The 14,767-nt window shown below is 40.8% G+C and overlaps 1 protein-coding gene across 1 annotated transcript in view; it reads right to left on the bottom strand.

Annotated features, from left to right (window-relative positions):
- Positions 1 to 14,767, bottom strand: part of oca2 (OCA2 melanosomal transmembrane protein) — a 279,317-nt gene that overhangs the window by 198,731 nt on the left and 65,819 nt on the right. Inside the window, exon 3 of the mRNA XM_008107105.3 lies at positions 1,463 to 1,561. Within this exon, the coding sequence (XP_008105312.1) occupies positions 1,463 to 1,561 (99 nt within the window). The remainder of the gene's footprint in view (positions 1 to 1,462; positions 1,562 to 14,767) is intronic.

Raw genomic sequence — 14,767 nt, 5'->3', positions numbered from 1 at the left:
AACACATAACAACAACAAATGTAGTGAAATTATGAAATTATGTGAAATGGAAAAAATAGGAAAAAATAAGATTCGAATGTGACAACAACAGCAACAACATTAGCCAAATAAATCTCTAGCAATACAATTATATAATACACAAAATAAACAATGGTTAACAGTAACATAAATGAAAGCCTAAATGGAATTCCATCTACCCTTGGAATAGACTAGAAACACAATATATAGACATCACAGCAAAGTGATAGACCGGCAATGGGCTTCTCGTGACATTGTGCAATAAAGAGCATCACAAAAGGTGACAGTCCTACTACTGTGCCAGTTTGCCATCTCTGTGCAATGAAGTTCAAAATTATTGACTAGTCCAATACTCACACAAAGGCCAACCAGTTGCTGAAGGGGTCTACTACCAAAACATGATAGAGCCACCATGGTGGAATGTTTTGAGTGTTGGATTATTATTTTTGAGACCAGGATTCAATCCCAGTTCATCACATCGTGCATACAAATATTACAACATTATACACATAATGAACCTCTTCAAATGGACCCAAATTCAGCGGCAGTGGTGGTTTTTTCTATTTCAGCCACAGAGCCTACTGGCTCCCATTGCACCCCAGAAAAGTATTTCCGAGTGGTTCTGTGCATAATTTGCTGCAAAAACCCTGCTGTCACCAAAAAATTGCTGGCAGCTCATGATGGGAGACTCCCCGTCTTTCCATAAGGAAAGATAGGTCAAACCAGCTTAAAGTGCGCCCCCCCCCCCCCGGTGTGATGGGTTAGGGGGGAAACAAGGATGGTGCAGGGCACAGGGTGACAGGTCCCCACGTCCCCTGGGTGGGCATCACCAAGATTGCCACGACCTGCAGTGATTTGTGGCAATTGTGGCGGTGAGTGTGACAAGGTACATTGTCACACTCACCAAGTTGGAGGAATGATTCCCCTGTTATCTCCTGTCATTGTATAGAAAATTCAAAGAGACAGCTCTTGTGGGGGGTTTTTTTAAATTGAAAATTGAAAATTCCCCAAAAATCCATGGATAAGTGAAACGTTCTGGAATTTGGTGGGCTAACAGTGGTAAATGAGTTCTGCTATTGTAGCAAGTTTCACTCCAATGGCTTTAAAAATGAGGGAGAAAAATTTTCTCCCATAATAATAATTTAATTACATGCATGCAGAATTACTGTAACGAAATAGTAACTAAGTTTTGTTACTCTCATTATAATAACAAAATTTTCACCAAGTACCATTTAGAAACCATTTAGAAATTAAACGGCAGCTCCCCTCCCTGTTTTGCAATGAATTTTGAACCTTTTTTAAATAGATCACACATTCCTAGTAAATATTTATTATCCCTAGGCTATATTCAAGTGCAAGCCTATGTCCCTCAGAAATCAATAGCAGTTCAGCCAGCACTAACAGTTAATGATACTGTGGTATGCTTTTTAAAATAATTCCTTACCCATTTTCTTCAGTGGAAACTTTCAACAGGGGACTTCTCTCTGTAAAACAGCTATCTTTTGACCTTGCGCTGAAGAATTTAGGCAAAGTGAAGTGATACCTTTAGAAAGAAAGAATGAAAGTTCATTTGTATTATAATAACCTCCGTAGTGTTGTATGTAGAATTGTTGATGTTTAAGTAAGAGGGTTTTAACTGATTAGATACTACATCAAGCAGATGAATTCACCTGAGGGTACAGTCACAGCTGGCAAGTAGAATTAGCTCCCTCCTTCCCGTTTTACCTCTTCCTGATTTCATGGGCTTTTAGTGAACACCTCCTGGGGCAGATTTTGTTCCATGCAAAATAGGACTTCATGTATGCTCAAAGTCCATGCAATTTGAACAAAACAGATTGCCCCACAGACCAAGATTCAAAATATTTGAGCCCTTGAAATATGCTAACAGCACAGAGAAACTTCTTACTGAACCAATGCTATAGGTAGAGTTGTTGATGTTTTAATAAGAGGATTTTTAATTAATTAGATATTACATTAAGCAGATGAATTCACCTGAGGGTATAGTCACAGATGGCAAGTAGAATTATCTCCATCCTTCCCTTCTGACCTCTTTCTGATTTCAAGGGCTTTTGGTGAACACATCCTCAAGAAGTGTTCCCATATAAATTAAATCCTCGTGTATTTGCAAACCTCTGTGCTATTAGAACAAAACAAATTGCCCCACAGACTGAGTCAAAATATTTGGATCCTAGAAATATGCTAATAACTCAAAGCAACTTCTTACTGAATCAAAGTGCATTCTTATATAACTAATTATATTTGTAAGGCTTAGATGGCAGAGATTAACGTTTTTGTAGAACTGAAAAATCTTTCCCAAAATCTCACACAAAACCTTAAACAGATGTCCACTTTGGGAATAATTAAATTTTGGGGTATTTGAAATGTTTGAAATTCTATTTTTTTAAAAACAATAATGGTTGAATATCCTTATACTTGAAGAGGCTGGGGTGGCCATGGCCAACAGAGAGCTCTTGTGTGGGCTGGTCCATGAGGTCACGAAGAGTCAGAAGTGACTGAACAAATAAACAACAATCCTTTACCCAAAATGCTTAGAACCAGAAGTGTTTTGGATTTTGAAATACCTGTATTTGCATATATGTAATTAATTATTTATTTATTTATTTACAACATTTTTGCCCCGCCTTTCTCACCCGAGGGGATTCAAGGCAGCTTACAACTGGCAAAATTCAATGCCACAACAAATAAAAATCAGCAATACCTTTAAACAATTAACAATAATTAAGAAATAATTAATAAAAACATATTATACAGGCTTAAAAACATATAGTTACTTAATTCCATTCTTCCAAAGACCTTGCACGTAGACCTTAGTTCGGACCATAATATACTGTTTACTCATTAAATGCTTGCACACAAAGCCAAGTCTTTACCCACGCTTGCGAGGCAAGTGGGACCAAGAGCAGGGCCTCTCCTGACGATCTTAATGTTCTTAATGGTTCATAGGAGGAGATACGTTCAGACAGGTAAGTTGGACCAGAACCGTTTAGGGCTTTATAGGTCAAAACTAGCACTTTGAATTGGGCTCGGTAGCATATCGGCAGCATTGGAGCTGGCTTAGCAGGAGGGTAGTATGCTCCCTGTATGCTGCTCCAGTTATCAATCTGGCTGCCGCCCGTTGTACTAATTAGAGCTTCTGGGCCATCTTCAGAGGCAACCCCACGTAGAGCGTGTTGCAGTAATCCAAACAGGATGTAACCAGAGCGTGGACCACCGCGGCTAAGTCAGACCTCCCAAGGAACAGGCGCAGCTGGCGCACAAGTCTTAATTGTGCAAATGCTCCCCTGGCCACCGCCTGGGGTTCCAGGCTCAGCGATGAGTCCAGGAGAACACCCAGACTGCGAACTTGTGTCTTCAGGGGAAGTGTGACGCCGTCCAACACAGGCTGTAACCCTATTCCCTGTTCAGCCTTACGACTGATCAGGAGGACTTCTGTCTTGTCTAGATTCAATTTCAATTTGTTGGCCCTCATCCAGTCCGACACAGCTGCCAGACACCAGTTCAGGACTTGGACAGCCTCCTTAGTGACAGGTGGAAGGAGTGACAGAGCTGGACATCATCTGCATACAGATGACACCGCACCCCAAAACTCCAGATGATCTCTCCCAGTGGCTTCATGTATATGTTGAACAACATGGGGGACAGCACTGAACCCTGTGGGACCCCACAAGACAATGGTTGTGGAGCCAAGCAGGTGTTCCCCAGTAACACCTTCTGGGAGCAGCCCTCCAAAAAGGACTGGAGCCACTGTAAAACAATACCTCCAAGCCCCATTCCAGCAAGGCGTCCCAGAAGGATACCGTGGTCGACGGTATCGAAGGCTGCTGAGAGGTCCAGCAGAACCAGCAGGGACACACTCCCCCGTCCAGTTCCCGGCGTAAATCATTGACTAAGGTGACCAAGGATGTATCGGTACCATCCCCGCCCTGAAGCCAGACTGCGCCGGATCTAGAACATCAGTGTCTACCAAGAATGCCTGGAGTTGTGCGGCCATCACACGTTCCACGACCTTGCCCAAAAAAGAGAGATTGGAAATAGGCCAATAGTTGTCCAATTGAGTGGGGTCCAGTGATGGCTTCTTCAACAGCGGTTTGATCACAGCCGTTTTAAAGCTCGTTGGAAGTTTGCCTTCCCGAAGGGAGGCATTCGCCACCACCTTCACCCACTCGGCCAATCCCCCTCTGGCTTCTCTCACTAGCCAAGATGGGCAGAGGTCTAGGATGCATGTGGTTGCCCTCACCTCTCCAAGCAGCTTGTCCACATCCTCAGGCTGCACCAATTGAAAAGAATCCATCAAATGGGACAAGCAGGTGCTCGTGTTACATCCTCGGAAGTTGCCGTTAATATGGTGTCAAAGCCAGAGCGGATCAAAGCGACTTTGTCCGCAAAGAACCGAGCAAATGCTTCACAGCGGGCTGCCGAGTTGTCAGGGATCCCGTCCTGGGGCACGGGATTTAACAAACCCGAAACAGCTCCGCTGGATGGTTCTTTGCAGACGCAATATTAGCTGCAAAGAAAGAATTCTTTGCAGCATCTATTGCCACGGCATATGCCCTAAGATAGGAACATAGTCGTGTTCAGTTTGATTCGCTCAGCCTTAAATCCCACACGCACTCTAGTCCTCTCTTCTTTTGCTTCATTGATGCCAACTCCTCGTTGAACCAAATAGATGGTTTAGCTCGGGTACTCCTTGAAATGGGACCCCGGTCTAAACACAAAATGCATGTATGTTTCATATTCATCTTATACACATAGGCTGAAGGTAATACATTTAATAATTTTGTGCATGAAACAAAGTTTGTGTGGATTCAACCATCAGAAAGCAAAAGTGTCACTCTCAGCTAGCCATGTGAACAATTTTGTATTTTGGAAGGATTTCAGAATTCCAGATAAGAAATGTTCAACATTTTAAAACATTAATTATATTAGTGTTTGAGGCTCAAACTTTTATCTTCCATAACCAGCAATTCTAGTGTTGGGGATGACGGAACTTGTAATCCAAATGTTTATGAATTCCTAAAATTTCTTCTGGTAGTCTAATAATAATAATAATAATAATAATAATAATAATAATAATAGCCAAAAGATCTCAGCCGGCATTTGGAAACAATAGACATTGACAAAATTACGATCTGTCAACTGCAAAAGGCCACCCTACTGGGATCTGCACGCATCATCCGAAAATACATCACACAGTCCTAGACACTTGGGAAGTGTTCGACTTGTGATTTTGTGATATGAAATCCAGCATGTCTATCTTGTTTGCTGTGTCATACAATAAAATAATAATAATACTTTATTTTTATACTCCGCCTCCATCTCCCCAAAGGGACCCGCGGCGGCTTACATGGGGCCAAGCCTGGGTAAAAACAACAAACCAAAGTAAAATACATCAGAAAATACAGACACAAATATGAAAAGTTTACACACTGGCATAGTAAAACATTTAAAATGTTAACCATAGTAAACATGGATTTGGCACCCAAGTAAACGTAGTAAAGACAAACTAATGAATGGTATGTAATCACAATTTTATTATCTTAGTATATATAATTAAATAATTGTATTTATGTGTTGTCCCTTTGTAAAAGATTTTAAGTAAATAAATGTATTTCTGTTTGTTTCAATATAGCTTCTGAAAAAGGCCAATCTATTTGTCTACAAAGCCAAAATATGCTGATCTTTTCAAAGAATAAATTTGGTCCATCTGCTTGCACATGGAGATCTTTATTTTTCAATGAAAGTTGTAAGCCCTCAGAGCAGGAGTGTACCAGGCTGGAGAAAGCTACTTGAGCAATTTTCTAGGCCTGCCCTCCCTTTCAAGATACCATCAAGGCAGAAGAGTGATTGTCTCTTGTAGTATTCTACTAGCACTAGCCACATAAAGGAATTCATTTCACCTCCTTGAGAAGAGCGTAAATCAAACCTACTTCCAGTGTCTAATCTACACACTTTGTCCCTGGCTACTTGTCATGATGAATACAAGTTCCCTCCAGTAACAGAGAAAGTATGGAGCTTATGCACTCATATCTTGTTGTTTTGATGTCCTTTTACACTGACCAGTGTAGATGGCTTCCCATAGACAAATGGTTCCCATACATTCTAGGGAACAAAATTTGTCAGTAAGCATTTGATCTGTCCCAGCAGGCTCTTCTGATAGACTAACACCCTGATGAATGGCTCGGTTTTTTTTTGTTTATTCTTGTTTGTTCATTTTTTTTCCAATTGTATATAGTGTGTGTTCAAGCTACTTACTCAAAAGAAAGTGTTAACTAGAATTTAATGGAACTTGCATTGCATTCTTGAAGACAAAATGTTCTGGTTATGAGCTCCTAGTAGGGAGCCCTATAAATTAAAATAAGATTCACTGAATGCTAGGTGTCAGAACTGAGAACAAGCATGAATAAAACTCAATATATAAATTCAGCATTGTATTTATTCTGCGGTTTTATAATATTCCCTTTTAAAATGCTAATTCAACAATCTGGCTCAAGGATTTTCGCAGAACATTAATCATTGTCACAACCTTTGTTCCCTAAGAGATAGATTCAAAGACCTTTTCCTGAATTGAAATTTGCTAAGGCTATTGTTTAGAATTATAGTAGGAAAACAAGAATCAGCTGACAGAACCTATAGCCTTAGATAAAACACACTGGGAAACATATACAACATTCTGCTGGATTGAAAGCAGCTGGACTAGGAGGGTAAGTAGAAAGACAAAGTAAGGCAACTAAACACTGCCAATTCCCTCTGTGCCCTCCTGTCCTTTCACTTCAGATTATCGTTTTATGTTAACAATGTTAACAATTCTAAAGTTATCAACCACTTGGCTCTATAAAAGTGTTGATGGGCAGGAAGATTAGAATTGGTAGATAAGAATCCTACACTATTTTTTTATCTCACATGCCAAAAAAAACAGATGTTATGCATAAAAATCCACCAGGACTTTTCTTTGGGAAAGAAAAAACTGACAACTCAACAGTATCACTAACAACACTATTATGACCTCATCAGACAGGCTACTTGGCCCGTCATATGCCACTTGTTCTCCCCTTTCAGGATGGAACCCATTACATAATGCATGCATACTTCCGACCAGGCTCTGTCCAAAAAGCAAGAAGCCATACCATACCAGCAATGAGAGGAGGCCGGGTGGCAATGCTCCCCCCCCCCCATGGGATGGGGGCAAAGACAAGCTGTGCGATTTGGGGAGCGGAGCAACAGGTTCCCCACGCCCCTGCTTGGAGCCCATGGATTTGCCACGATATGTGGCAAATCCATGTGCCTTTGTGATGAGGTCCTAAGGCACATTAAGACAACTGCATCATGCAACAGACACTGGATCCCACACAACATTCTGGTGTTCTTTGGATCTACACTATATAGTCATGTATAAATCTAGAAATTTTAGTTAAAACTGCCAACCCAAAATGTGGGTTGACTCTCCATGGATCAATGTAAATAGTGTACCTTAACTCTTTTTTAAAGGAACCACTCCCCTTTCTCAGTAGAGTGGTGAAAGTCAAGAGCTTAGTCCAATCCCTGGAGAATCTAAAAGAAACACTGATCCCCTCTCTCTGCCGTGGCACCCCTTCTGGCTATTTTGCCAAAGGGGCGCCACCTGGGTGGCCAGGGGCAGCTGGGCCCCTCATGGCACTTTCCCCTCTTGTTGAAATGATATTCACAAGTCATGTAAACATCCATAATTTTGGCCCCCAAACCTGCCCTCAACTTACACATGAGGTCAACTTATACATAAGTAGTTGAGCTTTTTAGTGTTCTACTGCTAGCATATCACATCTCGAATGATGTTATAGCTCTACTAGAAGCCCAGTCATTTTTATCTTTTGGAGGACCGTTTGTCAGACAGAATGTTGGAAGCTACATGGTCTGCCCCACACCTCTAAACTAAACCATTACCCTGGGGGGCACCATGCCACTGCCCAGTAAGCATGATTCAAGGCAAACGCAGTTTGCTTCTGACTATGAAATAAAGCATTATTGCCTTTCATTCAAGAATCAAAATGTCCTGGCTGTTGCAGCTCAACTGCCTACTTGATCCCTTTTTCAGCCAAACACCACACAGATGAACAAGAATAGTAATTTTATTAAGATTATTCTTTGATTTCATGTAAGTCATTGATTTGTGTGAGCATTTGTATCAATGATGTGAGAGCCAGCATATAGTAGTGGTTTGAGTGTTGAACTATAACTCTAGAGACTAGTGTTCAAATCCCTGCTCAGCCATGGAAGCCCACTTGAACAAGTTACATCTCTCAGAGGAAGGTAATCACATTTGCTGCAGGAATCACCACAGATTGTGGCAAATCTGGAGGTGTCCGGTGAGGGTAACCAGGATGCTGTCACCCCATGCCCTGCATCACCCAACTTACCCCTAACCCTATCCCACTGGGGGAAGGGTCCACCAACCGGCTTCCCCCCATTGTTGCTGATGATGCAACACAGAAAGCCTCCTATATTGCTGCCACATAGGCATATGTCAGTTCCTCTTCAGTTTTGCTACAGAGCCCTGATGGAAGTAGCTGCATGTGGTGGGATAGGAGAAGAAGGCTCTGTGGCAAAACTGAAGAGGAACCAGCATTGCCACCAAATTTTGGCCCATCTGATGAGGTTATACTAGTCTACTTCCTTCTGAACTTATATTGGCAAGAAAACCCCTGATATAGCCATCAGAAATGAAAGACAACAACAACAACATGCTGAGGTCCATAAGGAAACTTTGTCAAACTTTTTAAAGAAGCTTGAAAAACTGAATCAGAGACACAGTATTTATTGAACACTTTGATGTTGGCAAAGATATATGCTCCCATCAGGAGAGGCACAAGATGCTGATCTAAATCACAGGAACTTTGTTTAATGCCACATCTCCTGTATCAGTGACACAACTTTAATTAATGTCCCTGGAAGAAAGGATTTAGAGAGAAAGAGCTGGTTCAATTTGATCTCTGCATTTGGATACAAAGAAATCTTGTAGCACATTTGTGTCTAAGTGGGGGAAAGTAGTTTATAGCATTAAATGCTCAGCATTTAGAATTTATTTACAAAATAACCAGAGAGTTGGCAAAGGAAGCATTCAGTGAAACAAAATGTACCATCTCAAGACTGTTCATCATTTAAAATGTTTTGCTCCCCAAGTTCTTTTGTTAATTACTAAATCAGTCCCCCACATATTCATAGCCAATATGAAGGACATAAAGGCAACCATTCACTTTAAATATTTAATTGCACTCAAAAATAGATTGGATAATCCAAAACACCTCTTTACCATTTATTCCTCAGCTATTATATGGTATCAGTAGAGCAGTAAAAAGACCAACTAGGGCTAAAGAATTTAATTGACATGGTGATGGTCATCCCTAGTGTTCTGAGCATGTGCTGTCCTACACCAAGCATGATACTGAAAGGATACCCGGCTTGTTCCCATCTGAAGTTGAAGGGCAGGAGTCCCCTCACACTAAAAGAAGAAAAAGAGACACACACAAGAAGGTTTATACCCAAGTTTGATAGTCCAAAAACATATGGTCGTCTATTTCTTTGAAGAATGCTAGGTCACTATGTTAGGAGACAGCCAAATCTGTACAACACGCCTTGCAAGATGTACATGTGTACACTCAAAAATGATTGTCTGGCCAAAGATACCTCTCCTGGTCAAATCTGGTTGCCAGAACCATGGATGAACTCCATGATCTACCACCATCAAATTTCTTAAAGCTTCCTTATTAAACTATTGGAACACTAAATATCCACCAGACAAGGTTCTATATCTTTCAGCATATGGTCCTGCAGGTGGCAGACAATGCAATACAGACAGAAAATGTCACTTTTGGACCCACCAATTTTTACACTTCATAAGTGATAATGATACATTTCTTAAATGGGTACTTCTCTGAGCCACAACCACCTTTGACTAACCCAAAAAGGGGGCAAAGTGCCTCAAGAAGCCTAGGTGGAGATCTTTTATTTGAGGGAAGCTCTTTTGTTTCAGTCATGCTCAGGACTGAAATGCCTAATTCCAAATTCAGAGCAATTTATTCTTGGGTGAGCTCTATAGGAACCAATAATTTGAGCTGCCTTCCCCCTTCTGGAGGCCTTTGCTGAAAATCCCTGCATAAATGAGTTGAAATCAGTTTTTGCAACCCCAAAAGCTGGAATCTGGGGCAGAGAATCTTGTTAGCTTTTCTCCTTTCTCATACTCCTAGCTTTGGTGCAGAAGACCTTGATCATCTTAACCTAATTTGCTTGGGTTCTTTGAGCCAGAAGGGCTCATAAGTCCAAAGGAGCCAAGAAGAGATAAATTCTCAGTCATAGAATCATAGAATCATAGAATAATAGAGTTGGAAGAGACCTCATGGGCCATCCAGTCGAACCCTCTGCTGAGAAGCAGGAAGTTTCTTACATCTATCTTTTGGGGTGTACTTTCCCTTGATATTGCAACTCCCAAAAACCTTTTCTGGTATGTGTCTGGATTAGAGAAAGTATTATACTATTCTTACTTCTGATACTTTATCTCTCATATCTTCCTCCCCTTAACAATGCCTATAGCTTCAAGCTACTTCTAATTCCAACTAGACTGGCTATTCTGCATGTACCTTTACCATTTATGAAACTTATTGTGCAATATCTGCTCTCCACAAAGCACTTATTTCTCCTATTTTGATTGCTGAATGCTCAATAAAATTGCATCTTTAGAGTTCTGCATGATTAGGTTTTGTAAAAGCTAATCTGCCTAATGTACTTTTTATTCAAGTTACAAGAAGACTGATAAGCCTATGAACTCAGAATACATATGAATACATTCTTAGAGCATACCTGGTAACTATTTCACCATTTCACACTTTGAGTGGGTATACACCTGCCAACCATGGCAGCATGGGTAGGAATGGCAAGCACCAAGAGGTGCATAAAATAAGGCTACTAGAGACAGTCGTTGCTCAATTCTGTTACAAATTGCATTCATTCAAAGTGGAGTAGCAGTTAACAAAAGCAAAGTTAGATTCAGAAAAGTCCAATGAGAAAGAGGCTTCCCAAACCAGAAGTTCACTAGAGGATGCTGGCTGACTCACCAGGTCCCAAGTTAGGGCCAGCATGATGGTAACCAGAGGCATATATCTAACAATATAGTCCTCCTCATAACAAAATACAAGATCTCAAAGTTAATACTCTCCTGGATGCCTCATTGTGCTTTGGAAGCCTTTACAAGTAATCCCTAATTCATGGCAACTAACTATAATGATAGCAACCTAACCAAAAAGAAAAGCATTCTGTGCTTATTCAGAGACTAAGGGCCTATCTACACAGACCATTTAATGAAGTTCAAAGCTAGTTTCAAACTGTGGCAGCCAGACAACAAACTCCAACAAAAGCAGGCAAAAGAAAGCCCTTAATGTTCATCAATCCTCTGCAGTTTGTGTCATAACCATTTGGGCTTCAAGCTGGATCCAGGATTTCCCAAATAATCATCTGCACAGTGAAACCACTTTCTTCAATAACAGTTTGAAACTGCATTAAATGATCAGTGTAAATGGGGCCTCAGTAACCAACAAGTTACAGAAATCACCCAAGTTCTGGGTCCAAAGAACGTCAAAGAATTAAACTAAATCTGCACACATTTGAAATGTGATTCCCAGAAAACCCAGGATTGGCTGTTGGTTTCTAGTTGAACCAATGTTTGTTTTCTTGCTTGTTTGTTTTCTCGTTCATTTATTAAAGAGGGGAGGAGAAGGGAGTATTGCCCACAGAAATCATTAAAATGTACTAAAATTGGCCATATTTCTTGCTATGTGTCTCTTTAGATATTCTATTTTCTAACTACATAGACTAAAAGAAATATTTCTAGCTCTATAATCCTCTTTAATACTGTTATACAACTATGAACAGATTTGTAATAGCAACCTTCTGGGTACATGTTGGTATTCAACCTGTGATAAAAGCAGGAGCTTCTTGAAACCCAGTTTTCAGGATTTATCATTTTAAATTATTTCTTTCATTACCATCATGTGACCAGTTTGAGAAATAGGTATTGTAGTTCACAATCCCCCTAAGGAACATAAGCCAAAAACAGAAATGTTCAAAAAGCACAAACTAAGCATGGACTCAGGAAGGAAGGAAATTCTGCTGATTCCAGATAAGAGACCTGAAAAATAAGGGAATAATTCTCATTTTAATTAGCCTTGCTTCTTTTGATGAAAGAATACAAGCTTTCAAACGGCACTGTCCTTTGATCATCATGTGTAGCATCTATCCTGAATTTGCTCTAGGAGACCGAAGCAAATGTAACCATGCTGTATCCTGGGGCAAAATGCCCAACACAGTTGTAAATCTACAATTTAAAAAGAGAAAGAGACATCAGCACGGAGACAGGCACAGGCAGGCAGACAAAGATCTTCAGGATCCTCAGCACTGTAGGGTTATATATCATCTTCTTACAAATAAGGCCAACACCACTAAGAAATGGGAAGCAGCCGCTTTTGAGATCTCCTTCTCTTCTCCTTCCTCCCACCCTACCCTACCTTGGCTTTCCTGTTCCTTTTATCAGACATATTCATTAAAATCAGGTTCATGGTTTTAGCTCTAAGAGGTTTACATGATGAAACAGCTGTCAATAAACCCCCTAAAGAGGATTGGTGCTCACATGTCGGTGGCATGGCTGAAGGGGGGCACAGTTGCTCCTATCGCTCCTAGAAAGATTAAACTCTGGATCCCTCTGAGGTTTCAAAAAGGGGGTGGGTGGGAGTGATTAGCAAAACTGCAAAAAGCACATTACATAAATCAACAATAGCAGATGAAGTAATCATCATCCTAAGAAAACAGAAAAGATGTTACTAATTCAGGCTTACGTAGCTGCCTCTGGGCTTATCTACAATATAACACGAACTACACAAGTGAAAAGGGTAATGGCCCACCTCACATATTAATCTGAGGGAGTGTTTCTGTGGGTATGCTACTCACACATTTACATAAGCGTCCCTGGGGTGGTTCATCTACTTGAGAACTCACTCTGGCACCCCATTACTCCTTAGAACAGGCATGGGCAAACTCTGGACTTCAACTCCCACAGTTCCTACAGATCCCACAGGATTAAATCCTTGTGCTGGCAGAACTGCTGATTGGAAGGTTGAGTTGCTGACCTGAAGGTTGCCAGTTTGAATCCAATCCAGGAAGAGTGGGTGAGCTCCCTCTGTCAGCTCCAGCTCCCCATGCGCAGACATGAGAGAAGCCTCCCACAAGGATGGTAAAAACATCAAAACATTTGGGCATCCCCTGGGCAACATCCTTGCAGACAGTCAATTCTCTCACACCAGAAGTGACTTGTAGTTTCTCAAGCTGCTCCTGTCATGAAAAAAAAAGGTTCCTAACAGCAGGTAAGCTGGCTGGGATTTCTGGAAGTTGAAGTCCAAAACATCTAGAGGGGTGAAGTTTGCCCATGCCTGCCTTGAAGCTCAGAAGTAGGACACAATGGAAATAAACATCTCCTGTTGTTTCCTCCCAGCAGGAATATCCCAAAATAGTTTACTACTTGAGGGAAAGGACAAGAAGACACAGACATCTCCCCTTCAATTTCATGGATTCCATATCCAGAAGCTGACCAAACTGGGACTAAATCTTACTCTAATACTTACTCTAATACTGGCAATGGCAAGTAGAATGTATCTATCAACTCAGCAAATTATAGCAGTCTAATACCATTGTAATTGCCGCTGCTCCATCCTACAGACACCTGTAGTTTGTTGGTACAAGCTGAATAGTCTTTATCAAAAATGCTTAGGACCAGAAGTGTTTGGGATATTGGATATTTATTTATGGGAATACCTGTATTTGTATATGTGTACATAATGAGATATATTAGAGATGGTACCCAAATCTGGAACATGACATTTGTTTAAGTTAATATATCTTGCACACTTGGGCTGAAGGCAATTTTATATGCAACATTTTGGTTATTGTGTGCAGGAAACAAAATGTATGTACACTAAACATCAAAAAGCAAAGGTGTCACTATCTCAGCCACCCATGGGAATAATTTTGTAGTATTTGGGTTTTTAAAATTCTGGATAAGCAATATTCAACCTGTACTAACAATTATCTAATCCACTCCCTGGAATAAAGGACAAATTCCAGGATTCCATGTGATGGAGCCATGACAGTTAAAGTGAAATGAAACCGTTCTAAATTGTGCAATGGAGATGCACACCAGGTCCATCACCACACCTGTCAATAGCAGAATAGTTTAGATGTTGCAAAACAAGCTGGGTACTGTCATTGCCTTGCCATCTGCTGCCTGAGGAAACTGTCTACCTCCATAATGTAGGCACTGTGACGAAATCACATAGGACAATCAAATAAAAATTTAACATGAAACAGCAGCCATTTGCATGGTTACATCAATGTGCCCAGCATTTTACAGAATGCAAAAAAGATGGGTCTTTGGACCAAGGAACTTACAATCTAAACTCAACAGAAATAACTGAAGAAAAGAAATGGAGGAAGAGAAAGAATATGTGATTGTTTCAATGGCACATCTTTAGACTTACTTTAGAAAGATATGGGAATAATGTTTGCATGGAAAAGGTACAACATTAAAAGTGTTCTGGATGGCAGGGCTATGAAAACATAGTCACAAGGGGCCTCATGGGCCACTGAGTCCAATCCCCTGGGCAATGCAAGATCTCCAGCTAAAGCAGTGGTTCTCAACCTTTGGGTCCCCAGATGT

This window comes from Anolis carolinensis, chromosome 3, assembly GCF_035594765.1.
Source record: "Anolis carolinensis isolate JA03-04 chromosome 3, rAnoCar3.1.pri, whole genome shotgun sequence".
Taxonomy (NCBI): Eukaryota; Metazoa; Chordata; class Lepidosauria; order Squamata; family Dactyloidae; genus Anolis; species Anolis carolinensis.
Note: the sequence above shows the minus strand (reverse complement) of the source record. Positions and strands in the feature narration are given on the sequence as shown.